Genomic DNA, 20,461 nt, shown 5'->3' on the forward strand with positions numbered 1-20,461 from the left:
GAGGAACAACAGTAATGATGAAACCTGGAGTGGGAGGAGAATTTGATCCAGTTCAGTGTAATTTGATATTCATTCTTGTTCCCCGACAGAAATACTCCAAAATGGTCTGCTTGGGAAAAGAGAAAGGTGTGAGCTTAAATACATCTGTACCTGATGAAAACAGTTACTTTGCATCTCTTAGAGAGTGGGAAGGGGACTGTGTGAGATGAAGCCTGCTGTTTGCTGGCATCTTCTTGTGTGTCCCAGGAGTGCAATGTCAAACATCAGGTTTGTGCCATAGTGGTGATGTTTTGCCATATAACTCTTTGCACTGGGTTAGCAATGAGCTTGTGCCGATCTCTGCTTCTTCCAAGGATTTATCTGCTTTGCAGTTCTCTTGCAATAAAATAGCTAGGAAGAACGGGGAAGGGCTTATTTGGCCCAATTGATCTATTTGATTAAAATTCCAGGTTTTGGGAAAAATAAAGTAGTAAAAACATCTCCAATTCAGTTTACCCAAATAACATCCTTTGATGCATTATTTAACAAAATAATACACTGTTGCCTAAAACACAGCCTGACTTATAATTATTATCTGCTTCAGAACAGAAAATGTTAAAGAATGGATATCTGTCTTATTCGGGATCCTATTCCTGGCTGGGCAACTCAGACCAGCAGTTAAAACAGGCTTGAATGTTCAATTTTACAGCCGTAAGATTTTAAATAGTATGTGACGTGGGAAATGCTAACAGATGATGATCATTTCTCACTGCTTTCTCCTAAACACTTACAAGTTTTGCTGGATTGGCTGAAAATCTATCATTACCATTTGGGGAGGTAAAAAAGTGGGCTTAATAGCATTTCAGTGATTTTCCCAGTTAGGCAGAGTGTTTATGAATGAAGATATATCCATTGAACTAACATAGAAATGGAAATTTCTTTGTTGGTATATTCTGTGTAACAGTGAGTTTGCATGGCTACAGCTGTTGTTGGTTTATGTGAGGGGTTTATGCACATAGGGATTCTCAGGGGAGTGCTCTGAACTAACCAAAAGTATGATCATTAGGAGTGTTAATGAAAGTACATGAAATCCATGCTTGGATAGATACATTGAGAAGGACAGTACCCTTATCCTGTGGTAACTTCATGGATGAGAAAAGGGGATATCTTCTTCAGAGTCAACATGAACTTCAAAATTTAATAAATTCTGGTTTTAAATTTTAATAAATTTTAATCTAGAAATTCTGGTTGCCATCACTTTGAGGGATACCCTGGAACTGTCAGGAGCAGAGGAGCCTTGGCTTCCTTCATAAACAGCATTCCTATTGCCAGAGAGAGCTGCATGTGCTTGATTCCCTGTCTCAGTTCATTGGTGTCAGATCAAGTTAATATAGTTGGTATTTTTCCTTCATAAAGGTATACCTTGAAATACTGTTGCCAGGTTATGGGATGTTCATACCTGGATTAGAAAAAAATATTATTTGTTACAGTTAGCTGGGATGAAGAGTTTGTTACTGATACATCTGATCTCATTTTCTGATGGTTTTTTCTAGCTACTTGTGAGGAAGCAATAAAAAGCTTATTCTAATTACATGTAAATTAATATTATTCTAGATGCAGTGTAGTGGAGTTATTTGGAGATGTATAATTAATTGATCTAACTTTTCTTGCAGTTGCACACACAGGCTTTGAGAGAAGACTGGATAATGTACAGTAAATGCTTGAATCGAGTGTTCTACTTTTGTGTTTTATGCTTTGAAAGGACAAACCAGGCTTAGTCTAACTCTTGCAGGTCTGTGACATGGGCAGTGATGACTTTGCTTCTGTATCTCTCCCAGACACTCCCCCCTTCCACTACTGCATGATGCTGCATTGCAGGAAAACAGGAGTGGCACAGGAAAGCTGAGGGCTGGTCACAAGTGAAGATTAACGCGTTTCCGCTGACTTACAAAACGCCATCGCCGCTTCATTTTCAGAGTAGGATGAAGCTTACTCACAAGGGAGGAGAAGTAACAAGGAAGTTCCTTCTGTAAGACAGTCACGCTATAATTGTAAAATCTACTTTATGGATTCCAGTTTATGGCCCCATTAATCATTCAGAAGTGATCTATCTCCTGTTCCAAGCATGCATATACGTTCAAAGTAAAAGTGAGTGATTATCTACAGGATGATATTTACAGATTGAGATCTATACAAGAAATGATTGGCCAGACAAAATAACTGTGAATATCACTTTTTGCTGCTATAGTATGTTATTTTCTATTCAAAACCATTAGGAGAAATATCTCTTATATGCATTTATTGACAAATATTGGGTTTTTCCTTCTTCAAATCCTGAAAAACTATATCAACAAACATTGATATATTTCCACGAATAGGAGTATTGGATGTGGCTGAAGTAGATTTATTACTAAGAATTTTAACCTGTATTTCTGAGCCAGAAATTTGAGTCTGCGGGGGAGCCCCACTACTAGGATTGTCTTCTAGAAGATTTAAAGTGCCTTTTGTACTCAGAGAGACTTCCAGAATAAAGCCTGTTAATAATTTTAATGGATATTTGGCCAAAAATACGCTGGAAAAGAAGTTATTCAAACTAAAATATTTGAGTGAAAATGAAAAAGTAGATGGAAGTCACTAATTTTTATTTTGAAAGGTTACTCTGTTGACTGCTATGGGTCAGATTCTTTGCCCCACATGTGTGTTCACTGACACACTACAGCTGCTGAGCTACTCTGGGTGCTGCAGTGCAGCACAAAGCTTTCATGGGATGCCATAAATCATGGAATGCTGAACCAGGAACTCTGTCAAGATAGAATGGCAAAGACCTGAAGAGCCTGCAGAGGAATTATGATGTAATTTTCAGATGATTCATTTTTTGTAGAAAAAAAATTTCTCTTGTGTGGGAGAGAAATGCTGCCTCAAAAACTCATCTTATTTAAAGTATTGCACTTTTTTTTTGGTCAGGAAACCTTTCTGCTGAAAATTTCAGGCAGCCATATCCATGTTTTAGGGTGCTTTACTTAAATATATGCTGCCAAAGATATACTCATTCCCATAGAAGAATGCTTTACTTCCTACAGGTCCTGATCTGCTTAGTTTGAACCTAGTCTGGATATTGACATAGTGATTGCAACACTGCATAAGCATAGCCAAAAGTACAACACAGGCAGAACAGCAATTCCAACTTTTCATTTCCTTTCTATTTCCGGAATTTCTACCACTTCATAAAAAATTTGCAGTTTGTCAGGAAAAATAACTCTCTAGAAACCCTCACTGTGTTTGATTCTTATTTTTCTTATCCCAGATGCTGAATGCAAAGCAAAAATGGGAAATAAAGGAAGCAATAGAGTGGGTCACTGAACCAGCTGAGTTTAAACCCCCATGTATTAAGGAGCCAACTTTTCCAGATGAGGATATACATATCCAGATGGGATATGCAACTATTTCAAAGCTTGGAGGTTTAATATTTTATTTCAATAATACTACAGTGACTCCAGTACTGATGTAATGCTGATACTGTTCCTTCACATATTCAGAGTTCAGTTTGAACTAGTGATTCAGAATACTATTAAATGTATTTGCTACAGGACCTTAATACATATTCTGCACCTGTATTCCCTTAAGTTTAAATAAATAGCTCCTTTCTAGAAAAATATGTAAAAGGACTGCAATGCTTGCATAAGGAAGGCAGCCAACATTTAGTATGAAATGGGAATGGACTTTTTTGTTTTTAAATGTGTGGTTTCCAGTGAAATTGGAAGTTTGGTTCAGAATTTGTGTTCCCAACATGCTATACTTAACAGCACTGTTAAACCCCAGATCTACTGTGTGTGTATTTCTTTACTGCTGCACACACCCTGTTATATAATTCTTTACATTGCTTGTGGACAGGATAAAGCAGAAAAAAAAAATCAATAAAAAGTTTTAGAACATGTGTAACATTTTCTATAAAACACATAGAAAACCGTGTGCTGTTATTCCATCCTTTGTGCTACTGAGTAACTCCACTGGGAATTCGGTAAACCAGAAGCAAGTCTTGAATATTTATTTCCTTGCAGGCCTTAACAGTGCTACGAATTGGTGCAGCAACCAGAGAACATGTGAGTATATGTAGAAGTGCTTTGGGCTTTTTCCTAATTACTGTTTGCTTAATGAATCTACTGCATAACCATTGGAGCCTGTGCCAAAACTTCTTTGTGTGAAGTTAAACACTAAAGCTGAAAATGACTTTGTCTCTATTTCAGCTATTCCCTTCCAAGGTTGCCTTTCTTCACCTTATCTCCCTAGTTCATTCTTCCCACATACAATTTCTGTGAACAACCTGGAAATATCTAGGGTTCTTTTCACTATTATTATAAAAGTAATTGCTAAAATTTCATCTTCCTACATCAGTGAGAAATATGAAAGCATGCATCCTGTGGTTGTGATTGCCCATAGGAAGGGTAGAGAAGCAAGGTGCAAAGATGAAGTCCATGCTGCTCTGTGGAGCACGCTGCAGGTGCAAGAGACAGCCTGGATAACACCTGTGCAGAACAGTGCAGGCTGGACAATGTGGTCTGTAGAGCACTGAGGGGCTGATGAAGCTGATATCCCCTGTAGCCCAAGATGATTACCCAGCTCCCGTTTTCATTTTGTTCTCTGGGTTTGGTGCTTCAGCCAGTGTTTTGCTCAGCACAGCAGTGCATGTGTAGACATGACTCTGCAGTGGCTATATGCAGGAGCGGGGTTTAGGCTCCTCTAATTGCACCAGCTCTATTTGTGCTGCCCTAACTCAGCTGTAAATATCAACATTCCAGGAAATTGTGCTGTTAGCAAGCTTCAAGTCATCCTCTCAGTGGTACCAGAGACACTGCCGGGGGTGCAGGAGGGCTGGGGAGCCAGGAGCATGGCTGGCAGGGCAGGTCTGAGGGAACAGCCAGAACTGGGAAGGTTACCAGACAAGGTTATGGTGCCAAGACAGCTCTGAGGGCAAGCTCTGTCCCGGTGACAGAGACCAGGGTCAGACAGAGCCCTGCCAGGGATTGCCAGCCTGCCCATGGTGATGAAGTGAGGCCCAGGTCAAGCAGGGCCCAGCCTGTGGTTCAGGTCCGGACCAGTTTGATCCATGGCTCTGCTCAGCTGCAATCACCCCTGGGGTAGCTCAGGCAGGGACCGGGGTTGTGTCCTGAGCTGAGACAGGTCCGAGGGCAGGGATGAAGGGGGAGGGCTTTCAGTGAGGCTGGGCAGGGCCAGCAGGGCTGCTCCTGCCTGGAGCTCCCTCCAAGACAGATGCATCCCCTCACCCAACAGAGAAGCAGAGTGGGCTCCGATGGGATTCCTCTGAAGGGGAATTTACTTGCTGTGGGGTGTAGGGGATATTTCAGGGGACACAGAATCAGGACAGGGACACAGAAATGGGAAAGAGATAAGGATTGTTGGAGCCAGGTGGAGGGCTCAGGCAGACCCTGCATAGCCCCTGGCAGGCCAATGGGTAGGGGTCAAAGTGGGGATTCTCAGATGGCCCCTGAAGATCAAGTGCCCCTTGTGAGGGCATCAGTCAGGCTCAGCGTTTGGGCAAGGCCTGTGCTGTGGGAGGGGGTGCTGGTTTTGGCTGGGCTAGAGTTCATTTTTTCACAGTGGCTAGGGAAGGGATAAGTTTTGGGTTTGTGCTGAACACAGGGTTGATAAAATAGAAATGTTTTTGTTATTGCTGAGCAGGGCTTGTGCAAAGCCAAGGCCTTTTCTGCTTTTCATACTGCCATGCTGGCAAGGAAGTTGGGTGTGCCTGGGAGTTTGGGAGGAGACGCAGCTGGACAGGTGACCCAAACTGACCAAAGGGATATTCCAGACCATGTGGTGTCATGCTCAGTGTATAAAGCTGGGAGAAGAAGGAGGAAGGGGAATATTTGGAGTGGTGACGATTGCCTTTCCAAGTAATCATTATATGTAATGGGTCCCTGCTGTCCTGGAGATGGCTGAACACCTGCCCGCCCATGGGAAGCAGGGAATTCATTCATTCATTGTTTTGCTTTGTTTGTGTACACAGTTTTTGCTTTCCCCATTAAACTGTCTATATCTCAAACCATGAATTTTCCAGCTTTTTCCCTTCCAAGCCCAGCCCTGACCCCAATCGGCTGCTTGGGGCTGGGTTGCTGGCTGGGGTTAAGCCACAACAGAGGGTCAGAGCCCAGAGTCAGGCCAGGTTTGTAGGGCAAACTCTGCTTGTGCAGAGTTCTTGTGCAGCTGCAGGCCTAGCTCTGCACTGCTGGCTCAGAGCTTGAGGCAGCCTGAGGTGCCTGGCAGGCAGGATGCCATGGGACCAGCTGCTCCCAAGGACTGGGAACTGTCAGGGAGCCCCATGGGGGCAGCACGGCAGAGTCCTCCCAGCCAAGCTTGTCCCACCTCCAGGAGTGGCAGGGGGCAATAAGGTGGCCCCAGCCTCATCTTCCCAGGGATGGGGATGAGCAGAGGCTAGGAGTGAGGAGAACCATGGTCAGACAGGGCCCAGGGTGTGTGTCCCGCCAGGATGGGGTGTTGTTCCATGGCCAGACACGTCCACAGCTGTAGCACAGCTGGAGGCAGGTACACCTGCCATGCAACCCAGGTAGAAACTAAGGCCCGTGGGCAGAAGGTGTGAGCCCCAGGTGAGACTGGTCACAGTGAGGTCTGTCAGTGCACTCGGTGCCCTGTCTGGGCTCAAGAGGAACTTGTCTGGTACATTTGCAGCTATTTTAAAAGGGTGAAACCTGTCCTTTCCCCTAAGGAAACTCATTGCTAGCATTAGTAGTAAATCACTGCCATCAGCTATATTTAAATACTTTTTGCATGAAATATTTTTAATGAGTCCAAAGACCAGAACTAACTCCCAGATCTATCATGAATAGCAAGGTGTCAGCAGACAGGCTGATACCTTTCAGAATACCAGTCTCCAGATTAAAGGAAATTAGGTTTTTTGCACCAAACTTTTTGCCAAGTATTGACACCAAATCTACAGAGCCAAACAATGTGAATTAACAAATTCTTAGTTCTCTGCAGCAACTGGAAACAACAGTGATGACATTAGCATAATTTCTCTACTGCCAGTTTCTCATGCCAAGCCCTGCTATTAAAATATTTAATTTTACTTCTCACTCTCAGCTGTTGTCTACCAGTAGATAGGGTACTTTATTTGCAGAGGGAGGTGTTTTATAATGAATATCTAGTAGGATGGGTTTGAATGACCCATTAGTATTGCCTTGCTTTACAAACTAAAGGCCAGTCCTGGTTTTTGGCTTTACTGGATGTTTTACATAGCCTTTCTCTCTTTTCACCATAGCATTCACCATAGCATAGAGAACCACATAAGCATTTAATGTATTTATCCACAGAATTCCCATGTGAATAAGGGGAATACAATTATCTGTACTACAAACACAGGAAATTAATATGAGGCCTGAAATGACAGAACAACTTAGTCCAGCTCCAGACAGGAAATCTGTAGCACAGCTAGAAATTGAATCCTGACTCTTATCCAACTGTATCTCAGCTACAAGGCCATGTCTCTTCTGGCTGCACTGGTCTCCAGGAGGAAGAATGATTTCCTACAGCAAAATCACTGCTATTTTCACTTTAGGTGCCTCAAAATGGGAATAGCTGCTCATTCACATAGGCAAGCATTCATATCCCAAAGCTGTGTAGTCCCAGGCATGCTGAATCCTGTCCCCAGAGTGTCCCTGGTTCCTGCCTCTGGACACAGTTAGATGACTAGAGGGGTGTGAGTTGGCTCCCAAAGGAGCCTACATGCTAAAAAGATTTTGAGGGAGTGTGTGAAGCAATTATCTGGGAGAGCCACCCAATCAGTTTGTGTGAGCATTACATAATATTTGAGACAATATATTTGTCTCACTACAGGCTCTGTGTGCCTTTGTGCACATTAAGCCAATGTCTGTGGCCTGGAATGGAGCAGCCATTTTCACTTGGCATTTTCACTTCACTTTCACTTGCAGGATTTAACATCCAGTTAAGTGGCAGTAATTTCCAAACTCAGTCCAGTACAGCTATGCCCTTTGGCACACACTGATTTTTATTCAGTGTATCTCAGTTTATTGTGTCAGGTGTAGTGTTCTTGACATTACAAGTATAAGCTGATTTTTAATACTGACAACATCCTTGAAGTTCATTCAAATTCTCATGTGATCTCTCATTTAAATGTAAATGATTTGGATTTATAGAGACACACACAGGAGGGACACTGTACAAATGCTTTTGTATGAGTTGCCAGCAACTCTTATAATATGTTAATTTGGGAGTCTCCAGATCTTAACTTTCCATTTTCTCCCTTCTACTGCCACAACAGAGTGATATTTAAACATCTTCTACAAGCCAGGGCCTTGAGTTGTCTCCAAATTGACAGCTGCAGGCTGGGAAGTGTGAATGAAAGCTTGTCTGTGCTGCTGATGGCCAAAAAGTTCCAGAGAAAGGCTCTGCAAAATGCAGCAGCAATGAGAAAATCTTTCTCTCCCCATCCTTCAAGGCAGTCTGATTAGTTTCTTCAGCTCTCATGATTGTGATTTCTGAGCATAAGCTTGCATCACTGTTGTAATTTTTGTTGTTTCATGTTATGCACCAAAAGGCTTTGCATGTCCCAGTGTGGCAGTCATCTCCAGTCTGGATTTGGGGGCCTCTGTCAATTAGTCCAGCACTTGATCACATTTGATCATATCCAAGTATCTGAAAGGCTTGAAAACAGGTTAGTTATATAAAAAAATTCCAGTAACAACTGACTATGGTGATCGCTCTTTTTTTTCCCTTAAAAAACATGTTGCTACATGGTGGCCACAGCATGTATTGGTGTTGTTATCCCACAAGCTCACCTTCCTGTGGGTTGCAAAGGGAAGTTAGGAGGGTGGGTTAAACTTCAAGCAGGTGGATGTGAACTGTTTGTGGTTTTAATAAAGGCATTGAAACCTGGGCTGCATTCCACATTCAGGCACTTCACAGGTGCCAGTCACTATGGCGACAAACTTACCAAGTCAGGCTCATTAGAAGACTTCATTCTGATGGCTGATCAGAATGTTTTGTTTGTCTCAAAAATTCAGCAGTTTTTTCTTTTCTGACCCCTCATCTACCATAATCAGATAACTAATATTCTTTGTGGTACTGCAGTAAGGCAAATTTTGCAACATACCATAACATGTCAGAAATAGAATGGGTTACAAAACTTGTCTAAGAAAGTGGAGTAGAGTAGATATTTGACCAAAGTGCTAAGAAATTTCATTGCTATCTCTGAGTTGTTGAATGGCCCTTGGAAAGTGGAGAAACAATACAAGGATACATCTCTTGAAAGTATCAAGCAATGTCCCATGTTTTGTCTAAAATACTGCTCTGAATATGGCCTGTGGTCATAGTAATCATCTTTGCAGCATGAGCAGTGTTCACATTCTGCAAATCAAAATTCCTAGAGTACCTCCTGTTTAGCTCTATATATTAAAATTCTTTGAATATTCATATTTTTTCATGAAAGCTCCTAGAATTCTCATACCTACAAATTTTAAAATGTATTTTTATTTTTACTCACATTAAAGTGTGCTGTTGAAAAGCTTTTTACATCTTTCTGACTTTTGAGCACCATAAACCTTCTTGGTCTTCAAGGTACAAGCTTCACTCCAACTGCTATTGGTAGTCAATTGTGCTGATAAAGGGAAAACAGTGAAGTTGTAATTAATTCCTATACTAAAAACTAGGAACTCTTCCAGAGCTATAGAGACTGGTCTGCTTATGTATGCTATGTATGTCCATAGACCTAACTCCTCTGCAATTTATGAAGTAAATGATTCCCATTCTGAATTCTCTTGGCTAGGTATTCCTGTCCTGGATAACCACTGAGACTGCTAATTCCCACTAGTAAAGCCCTGAGGCCAGCTTTATTTCACATCCTGTCTGGCTACACTTGCTAAAATGTCCTGCAGAACCCACCTTATCTGCAGTGTTACATAAAGTGGATTCCAGCAGAAGGAACTTTACTTGCTAAGTGTAGGCAGAACTGTTAAGTGAATGTGCAGCTTAATCTGTTTCCTTGTACTTTAAAGGGCTGTAGGAACATTCAAGAACCTTTAATTTATAAAAGTATGCACATGGTAAGAAGTGGCTGACAACTACACCTGGGACATACCATTAATGAAAAGATAACACCTGGACCATCTGAAGTAAGTGACTTTAGAATATCAGACTAGTAGAGCTGAGATGAAATTTATTAGGAGAAGCATGTGACAAAGCTCTCAGGTGTGGTAACAAGAATGCTGCTACTACCTGTGAGTTTGATGATTTGAGAGAAGACCCAAGTGTGTTCAACTGCAGGCTGGCTACTGAGCATCCATTTAATGCAGCCTCAGAAGAGGATGAGGTTTGACCATTCCAGGCTTCTCACAGGATCTAAGCTGAAAGAGCTGTCTGATCATCTCTCTTCACAAATAATGCACCACAGTGAAAATTATTAAGAACCCTTCTAATAAGCAGTGGTCTCTTTACATTTGGTGTGCTTACAACAGGCAGAGATTATTTTTTGGTGCAATCTTCTTGTGTTGGGCTAAATGTCAGGAAAGGAAAATAACTTTTCGTGCTGCAAAAAAATTAGTCTCAATATAAGTGATCAGTAGAAGGAAAATCAGCATAATGACATATGCAAAAAATTTTTATACAAAGTATGATTTTCAAAGTTATGATCAGTTTGGTTTAAGAAAGTTTCAATGGTCCTCTTATGCAGGACCCTGAATGAAAGCACACTGATTATTAAATTCTTAGAATTATCTGAAATTGTACACTTTTCCAATATTTACCAGTTTATTGACTTTAAAATTTAATTCAAAAAATTACTATGCATTTTTCTATGTGTTCAAATATGTATTGCCTATCCTATGAATATTAACCACATATCTACTCACAATTAAATTGCTGAAGAGGAATTTAATGTGTTACTGCAGAAGGCACAAGGATAAGGAGACTTGAAAGCTGAATTCTGCTAGAATTTAATTAATGAACTCCATTCCTAAAAATACTATGATCTATAGGTTTTACTGCTTCAGGCTGCAAAATTAGTCCATATATTTGTGGGATCTGGTTTTAAATGATGACAGACAGCTGATTACTAATATTATCTGGTAACCTCTGTTTAACTGCAATTCTCTTTGATTTATATCAACTTAGTAATTTAGGGTTGAGGAATAAAAAAACCCCAGCGACATTATGCAGAGATTGCAGTTCCAGCAAGGTTCCATTAAAATCTTTTGCCTTCCTGATGGTTGATCTGTGAAGACTATGGGAAGTTTGTTTTTTCTTGCCGGATGTTACCCTCCAAGACATTTTGCTTTCTAACCCTTTTTTACTAGTAACTATAAAAAAACACACCAGAATTAAATATGCATCATGCCTTCCAGAAGATTTTTTTAAAAAACTTTATTAAACATACACTCTTTAGAATATATTTAACAATTTCTCCCGCCCTGAAGGAATCCTTTATCACACATACAAGTTCTTATTTTCAGTACCAAATCAAGCATGTAAACCCGGGCTACTCACACACAGTAACTGAATGGTAACAGAAATGGCCACTGGCAACTGAAACAATGTGTAGAAAAGCAGCTCTCTAACAACTTAAACTTGGGTTAAACATCTGCATGGTATATCAAGAATAAACATCTGTCCTGTACAACTGCAGGGTAGTAGCACTGAAGAAAAATCTGGTCTGTGACTGTTTAACAATAAAGAAAATACCTTTTGAAGTATACAAAAGCTCCACTGCTTTAGAGAAACTAAGTAGCTTAGGTACATTTCCACATTAATATTTAATGATGGTTTATAGCATTAGACAGCCATCTCCATTTTAATAGGTGGATGAGGATTATAATCTTCAATTTGAAAGTCTTCTGCCTTGAAGTCGCTGATGTCTTTAATCTCACAAAGAATTCTGAGTTTGGGGAAAGGTCTTGGCTCCCTCTGAAGCTGAAATAAAAGCAAGCTTACTGTATAAAGCTAATAACTGAAAGCAGAGACTTTCTCAAATCAGATTACACTATGTAGGTTTTCCCTTCCCACCAAGAAGATTTACACTAAAAAAAAAAAAAAACCAAGACAGGTAGAATCTACCTTAGCACTTTCACAGGGAGCAGTAGCACAATTTTCAGGTGAATTCCCTGATCATCCAAATGCACTGCAAGTACTTTCAGATGGCAGATCAGTTCTGGTGGTTACACATTACATTCCTTTCAGGGGAAATTAAATTGGAAAATCTGACCCAAACATGCATCAAATATTCTACAGCTTCTCACTTTTCATCATTAGGGTCTGAATCAATAACTGCTTTTCTGGATGGTTTTGAACCATACTAATAATGAGGACATTCAGTCCAAGCTTAGTCTAATCAAATCAAACACTGATTTTATCCTACTGCAACAAATTACTTCCTGAAGAAAATGTAGCCTTTCTCAGCCAATTAGTATTACTGATTAACTCCATGAATTTTAAGTGATCCTTTTCTGATACATTACAAAGACATTTTATTTTGTATTATTGGGACTAGGTGGAATTATTTTCGAAGTTAAAAGTGCAGATTCTGGCTCTCTAACTTGGTTTTAGAGTAGTACACAGATGTATATTTCAATCATGTTTGTATTTCTGTTTGCAGCCTGAACAGATATTAAGATGTTACAGTTATTCGGATAGAAATGAGAAAAAAAAGGCCACAAAAATTAATATCTGCAAAAGGACATTTAAAATATCAAGGTAATTTTGCATTGAATAAGCACTGTGGAAGATAAAAGGATAGAGTACAGAATAAGTACTTACTTGGACTTTTAGAGGTTCCACATGGTTCAGATATATGTGAGCATCTCCCAAGGTGTGTATGAACTCTCCAGGCTGAAAAGAATGAAGAATACATGCGGTTTTCAAACAGTCAGGTTCCAAGAAAGCAAAACATTACAATGCTTACAGCACTGATTCTCAGCATCTGGCTTGTGTGGAATTGCAGCTGCTGTACAGGATTGTATCCTTGAAATTTGTGAAGGGCACAAGCTTCTCTGACTAATGCATAATTAATGGAAAATATAATGAAATTTCCACTAGCTTACCAAAAAACTTATCTTTCAAATCCTGCTATGACAGTAGCTTTGGTAAATGAATGGGGCAATACTGATCTGCTCACTGAGACAGAAAGAAGGTGCAGCAGTGACATCCAGCTTTTCCACTCCACTTCTAGTAAGTACAACTCACCAAAGCTGGCTTCAGAGCACCTGCCTCAGCCACTACCTAACAGCAGTGGAGGTGTAAGGCACAGGCAAGCACCCAGAGCTTGCAGTTCTGTGACTTAGCAGCTCCTGAGCAATGGAATTTCACATGGGGAAGTTTCATCAGCTCTTTTACTGGCCTCTGACCGATGTTGATCAGCCCTCTGATGTGTTACACTGACAACCACCAAAGCCATGAGAGGAAGTGGCTGAGAGGCAACAGCTGGATGTAACATTAAACTTCACTTTCTTTAGTACCTTGCACTAATTTCTGCGATTGCTGTGAAGTCTGATTCTTCCCTATTGGCCTATTTTAAGGAGTTCCACATCATGTTGCTGATGGAAGGAGGATTAGGCACTGAAGGCCTTTCTAGTATAATTTTTTACATGCCCTAAAGAAAAGGGGTTTTTCCTTGTACAAGACTGTCGTGCATTTAAGTTTCTCTGCCAAATTACACAATACAGATCTGAAGTCAGGGCAGGAGCTACTTCAGCACATACTACACTCTACATAATCATCTACAGTAGTAAATCAAAGAAATACACAGCTGAAATTATAGCTGGAAGTTAGATGGGCAGAATATCCAAATTAGAACCTTGACAGCAACTGCTGAGCTACTATTCACTTCCAATAAACCCATACTACACAATCTAATCACTTGGACATTACTATCCCATGAGGACAAGTACTCAGTTCAGATTTCTAAGAGTAGTGAACAGGCAGTCTTGACACAGTCAAGGCATGAAAGAATATTCTGCTTAACCTGAATTTTAAAATTCTTACATTGCTGATTTGCCCATACAAACCAGAGGCAATTCACATCATTTCACAGGGCCCTTTTTTACACGTATTTCAGCAAGATTTCAAACAGTATGCTCATTTCAATTTTTCTTGGGCATGACACGAAGAGCCTTATCTTTTAGTCCCTCATTTCTCAGACAAGAATAAATAAAATTATTAAATAGCCTACCTTCAGCCCCGTGACATGAGCAATCATGTACGTGAGCAGTGAATAGCTGGCAATATTAAAAGGCACTCCTAGTCCCATGTCTCCAGACCTCTGATAGAGTTGGCAAGACAATTCACCATTTAGAACATAGAACTGGCAAAGGGCATGGCACGGAGGCAAAGCCATCAGGGAAATATCTAGGAATTGAGGTACAGAAGGTGGGGGGGGAAACAAAACAGTAACAGCATTAGTGTGTTATAAATGATAAATGCAGAAGATGCAAAACCTAAACAAGCATGTAATAAGATACAGTAGAGAGCCAACTGCACTGTCATTCTGTTGCTTTTTCTCTTGTTTGTAAGCACATGCTGCCCAAGCAATTAAGTCCAGGTCATGACAAGCTGTCTCCCTGGGTTGTATGACCAGAAAGTCATTAACAGATATTCCACAGAACAGACTTATGCCATAATGTTGCACAGCAGTTTATTTCCACTCACCTTGGTGAGAGAGTTGAATTCCCTAAAGGAAGACATTAAGAGTAAAATTAAGCATATACCCTAAAGCAAATTCCAACTGCTTCATCTTACTCTCTTCCCATTGCAATGTGCTTGTTGAGGTACAAAAGTAATGTTCATTCAAGAGCATATCTATAATAGTGTGTCCAGTTCTGTAGTAGGAAAACATACAAACCCCCTCCCAGACCAAAGAAAACCCAAACCAACCAACCAAACAGAAAAACACCCCCCACAAAATTTACCCAATTAAAAAAAAAAAATTGGAAACCAGAAGATTTTTTGAGTGTTTTTCTATGCTTAAAAAGTGCAGAGTAAAATTACAGCTTGGCAAAGAAAACTTTCACCAGGTATTTTCTGAGAATGTTTATTTACCCTTGAAAATAACAGCAATAGCATATGGCATACTGTTTCAGAGAACAGTGGAAAATGCTGTGTGATGTTTTTGGAGCAGAGGTCTATCACTGGTGAAAGTTAAACATTCTCTTGCAGTAGCTCTTGTTTAGAAATCCCTACAGAGTGAATGGATATCTATGTATAAATAGACCCTATCATTTGTATGATATAGGTTCATCATATGAACCCAAGTTCAAGGAGAAGATTACAACAAAAATAGTATTTTTGTTCCCTAGTTTTAAGAGTTAAGTTTACTATAGTATACATGGCTAAAAGCCAGACACATTGCTTTAATATAGTTTTTATGGTTTGGGGTTTTTTTACCTTTTTAAAATAAGAGTTACTGTCTTTGAATAAACTGTATGTCAAAGACACTGGTGTATCCCTCACTTTAACTTTTGGAGAGAAAAACTTTGAAGAAACGGTTCATTATTTTTGAGGTCTGAACATGAGGATAAAGTAGAAAGAGAATCAAGATTATAACCCCTGGCCATTTTTTACTGCACTCCTGGTAGTTTTATAAAGAATGAACAAGGACACCGCACGGAACTGACTGTTGACACAGGAACAGAACATAATTTAGTAACTTAGCACACAGCAATATAATGTGCAACTGCATTCACTTTATGCCAGCTGTTCAATACCTTTGGGATTCCAAGCACACATAATGATTCTTCTGTCATCTGGATTGGTTTTGATCGTTTCAATCACTTTTTGCAACTGATCAACTCCTTGGTTGGAGTAATCTGAAGAAACAGAACAAATAAGATCTAAACCGGACAGATTCAAATCATGGTATTTTTTTAACAGCCAGCCCATGTCCCACTGAAAAGTGATACCCAAATGACAACCCCTGAAGATTTTATTGCAACTTTGAAATGATTAATAAGTTGGCACCATCCAAACATAGCTGTTATTGGTCTTTCTTAGGATGGTCCAGAGCTTGTAAAAGTCTCATGATATTTCTGAATGTCCCACCAATTCTTCTCTGTCCTTTGAGTACCTTTAGCACCCACTGAAATAGGACCATTTCTATTTATTCCATTTTCAACCACTTGATTTGTTTTAAGACCAACTAAAAAGTCTGTCTAATCACTAAACCCCAAGAAACAGAAGTTGCAATACAAAAAAACTAGCTGGACAAAGCATGATATTTTATCACTCATGATGACTTGTTACCTAAATAGGACAAGAGCTGTACTGGAATGGACAAGATTTTACCACCTAGTCAGTCATGGTATTTAGACTGATTTTCTTATTGCATTTCTGGATTAAAATGCCTTTCTAAACATTCAATTTGCATGCTACTGTGCTCCTTCTTATATATATTTAAAAAATTATGCCCAGACCAGTGTGCCAGCATTCTTTACACACTCAAAAGTAGAGAGTTTTTGACAGGTGAATAAATGCGTCCATCTAGCACTTTCAAGGTCATGTATGAAAACTAAATTTTTATAGCATTTAGCTCCAGAAAGAAACTTTAATCATTTGTAGCACAGGATATTACATTTCACCCAGTGACACAGGCTGAATTTTAGGCTCAATACCAGTTGTGTAAGAAATTTTCTGAAATGAACTGACCATTAGAATGGATCTCAGAATAAAAAAGTCTTTAGTTGTTAATCATAGTTCTGACTCATGCCAGTCAATCAGCATGGCTGGTAACTATTTTTTTCTAGTAACTCTTATTGCAGCAACACCAAATTATGGTTACAGGGAGACCCAAGCTGGCAAACAAGGTAGTAATATACAATTAGCATCTCAGGGAACTTTTCTGCCAGCACTACCATGCCAGAAGCCTTGTCAAATAGTTATGTTAGTTCCTGAAGCTAGTTACCTATCCATTAGTAATGCAACTTAAGGAAATACATTTGTAAGGAAAACTATATGAATTTATCTTGCTCTTTTTTTCCATGCTATGTTAGACGTGCCTTAGACTTTTTAAGATGAGAAACTGTAAGTTTTCAGATGTGTCAGTTCACAATTTGCATCATTTGTGTCACCATAAAACTGTATTCAGCTAGTGGCCAACATGCCAATACTAAGTCTAATATCAGTAATTAATGTGAGCTGCAATTTGAGGCTGTACTGGAAACAAAACAAACAAGAAACCTCACCTAGATAACTAACCATGTTGTTAATCCAAGTTAAAAAAAAATCACACCAGATAGTGACAATCTGGTTTTTGACACTTTTTTCTTAATGGCAGTCCTCTAAGCATTTTCTATAACCTCTCCTTCAGTGACTTGGAAAAGAGGAATCAATACATTTGAGAGTCAGTTGAATAAGCCAGTTCCACTGAAAATACCAACAGGTTCTGCATCACATCACAACTTGTCACAGCTGCTCTGTCCACACCACAGCATCATCAGCTGTGGAAACACCCAACTTGGTTCCAGATGCAGAATGGAAACATTTTTCTCTTCACTGCCTCCAGTGAATGTAGTGTACTGATGCCAGCTCTTTCCAGCACAACAATTTCATGGACTCTGCACTGGTATACAGAGATGGCAGTCTGTGTTCTGTTATCAAATGGAGCTAGCTCAGGTTTCTGGACTGCAGCACACATCCTTCCAGCTATGAGCAACCACATCTGCTCTAGGTAAAAGAGTAACAGTGTGTGCCTTATGACTCATCTGTTCCACAAATACCAAACTTTAGTATGCAAAGCTACATCTTTCAGGATAATTAAGACTGAGTAAGGAAAAAAAAGTTAAATTAACTCTCTCAAAGACTCCTTATTCTGGCCATCAACTTGCTGTGAATGGTTCTTTAAGAACATTCCATTCCACACAGGCTTCTGGAAGTGATGTGTCACAGCTGTCCCACTGAGCACTCAAGACTGTATTTGGATGTGATTACCTGTGTGCATATCTTTGTATTCTGCTCCAAAATGCCTCCACTGGAAACCATACACTGGTCCCAAATCACCCTCCTCTCTGGTGCTGAAACCCTGCTTATCCAGGAACTCACGCGACCCATTAGCATCCCAAATCTTCACACCTTTTGCAGAGAGCTCTTTGGCATTTGTAGAACCCTGCGAAACACAGTGAGAAGTTTGCATCCTAGTCCCAACACAGACAGCATGATTTAAAACACTTGTATTAAGTTTGCTAGTCCACAGTATTTCTCCACTAATAAAGGAGAACTTAATTAATGTACTGCATAAGGTTCTTGCACATGGACAAACAAAACTTGCGAGCAGCACACTGGGATGGAGTTTGAAGTTGCTGAGTTAAACACTGCTGTTGTTTAACTCAGGATTCTCACACTTTGTGAATGCACAAACAGCCTCAAGGTCAGCTGTGGAATGTTATTTCGTACTTGCAGAGAACAAGATGTTACTTTACAGACTGATGAAAATAGACTAATAAAAAATGTATGGCCTAGGCACAGTCTTTCCCGAGCCACCTATAATAAGCTTAAGGTCTTAAAAATCCTTTTGTTAAAATGACAAAAATGACAAAATAACCCCGAAAAATGTTACTGAATCCTGCAAGATGTCCAAATCAGCACATTCAAAAATCCAACACAGAAATTATGGTGTTTTGGGGAATGTCTAGTATTTTACATTAAAGAAAAACCCCCAAAACCAACCAACCAACCAACCAAACAAACAAACAAAAAACCAAACCAAAACAAAAAAAAAATCAAACAAAACCAAAAGCTTTTAGGCGTTCAATTTGTATTTGAGTCCTCCTATCTAGCAAATGCTTATGTAGATTATCCCATACTTGCTCAATATCACAACATAGAAAGGAACACTTACATTGTAATGAACTAACTATAGTTGAATTTTATTATACTAGGTGCAGCTATTAGCTCTATTACATCTCATTTTTTTGCTACTAAAAAGTCTATTATTTACATCAGTCTTACTTCACCTGTGGTTCCACACTGCTTGTCTCTGTTCAAATCAAGCTACCTCAATATTAAAAAGCAGATCATTAAATTGCCTATTATCTGTATCATGTTATTATTTCTGGTTAAAACACAAAGAAAGGAGACTGCATTAGGCCTTATAGCTGTGGAGTATCTTCAAATTAGTCCAAGACTTCACTATTTCAAATTTTCTCCCTTAAGAAAAATAGAAGATAAGCTGTTCTGATTGCACTGTTAGCAATAGTCTGCACTAAAATGAAGAATATCTTGGAGATAATGGCCTTCCATGTATGGTCACATTATTAGGAGGTTGCACTTCTGTAACAGGAACAGAAGCATTTGCAGTTACCCAATGCCTTCATCCACTGCCCAGCAGCTGGTTCTGTTTGTGCCCCTCTCGGGCCCACCACCCACAGAGACACCCCAATACCGAACCTTGATGAACCACAGCAGCTCCTCCAGCACTCCCTTCCAGAACACCCTCTTCGTTGTCAGCAGTGGAAACTGATCTGGAAAAGAGTTCCAGAAAAGTGTCAGCGGGGACCAGCCATCGCCAGGGTGAGCAGACTTCGGCTTTTCCCCACACAAAGGGCAATGCCACCACCGGACATTGTGAGGTTGGGATATGAAATAAGGAGTTGCGAGAGGATGTGTAGCTCCCAGTGTCAGATCCCTAGGGAGGGAGGGAGGGAGCGGGACAGCCCCGGCGTGTGAGACCCCCACACTCAGCCCGGCTCAGGGAGAGGGGCAGGAGCAGGGACAGGGAACAGGGACAGGGAGCAAGGGCGGGAGCAGGGACAGGGAGCAGGGGCAGGGAGGAGGGGCGGGAGCAGGGACGGGGGGGAAGCTCAGGGGCCGGGGGTCCCGGCGGTGCCCACCTCTGAGGCTGTACCGCGCCTGCATGCCGAACACGGAGATGGTGCCGGTGCCGGTGCGATCCTGCCGCCGGTGGCCGTGCTGCAGGATGTGCCGCACCTGCTGCAGGTACTGCTGCTCGCCGGGCTCCGGGCAGGCGGCGGGGGCGCTCAGCAGCTGCCCGTCGGCGGGCATGGCGGGCGAGGGGCTCCGGCTGCGCGCTGGGCTCCGGCTGCGCGCTGGGCTCCCGAGCCCGCCAAAGCCCGCAGTTCCCGCCAAAGCCCCGCTTTCCCGCCAAACGGCGCCGAGGGGCGGGCGGGGCGGAGCGGCACCACCTCCACCTCCTCCCTCGCCCGTCCCCTTTCCTATCCCCCTCCTCTATCCCCGTCCCCTTCCTCTTCCAGTACCCGGGCGCCCTCAGCTGCGCCGCCTCCGCCGCCGCCCGCTGTGGTCCCGCACGGAGCTGTTCTCCCTGAGGGAGGGCTGGCCCGAGCCAGTGTCCCGAACCATACCAGCTCGTTTAGGCTGGATATTAGGAAGAGTTTCTTCACAGAAAGGTTCATCACATATCGGAATGGGCTGCCTAGGGAGGTGGTGGAGCCACCGTCCTTGGAGTTGTTTGAGGAAAGACGTGGTGGCATGTTGGCCA

At 41.1% G+C, this 20,461-nt stretch overlaps 1 protein-coding gene across 1 annotated transcript; it reads right to left on the reverse strand.

Moving 5' to 3' along the window:
• Positions 1–11,740: 11,740 nt before the first annotated feature.
• Positions 11,741–20,067, reverse strand: TYMS (thymidylate synthetase). The gene is made up of 7 exons (XM_041399348.1): positions 19,836–20,067; positions 19,393–19,466; positions 17,938–18,112; positions 15,720–15,821; positions 14,189–14,364; positions 12,778–12,849; positions 11,741–11,934 (listed from the first exon to the last, which is right to left on the reverse strand). Exons 1-7 carry the CDS (start codon positions 20,005–20,007, stop codon positions 11,797–11,799), a joined length of 909 nt encoding a protein of 302 aa, XP_041255282.1. The 5' UTR covers positions 20,008–20,067; the 3' UTR covers positions 11,741–11,796.
• Between the last annotated feature and the right edge of the window lie 394 nt (positions 20,068–20,461).

This window comes from Onychostruthus taczanowskii, unplaced genomic scaffold, assembly GCF_017590055.1.
Source record: "Onychostruthus taczanowskii isolate IOZ18803 unplaced genomic scaffold, ASM1759005v1 scaffold16, whole genome shotgun sequence".
In the NCBI taxonomy this organism is placed as follows: Eukaryota; Metazoa; Chordata; class Aves; order Passeriformes; family Passeridae; genus Onychostruthus; species Onychostruthus taczanowskii.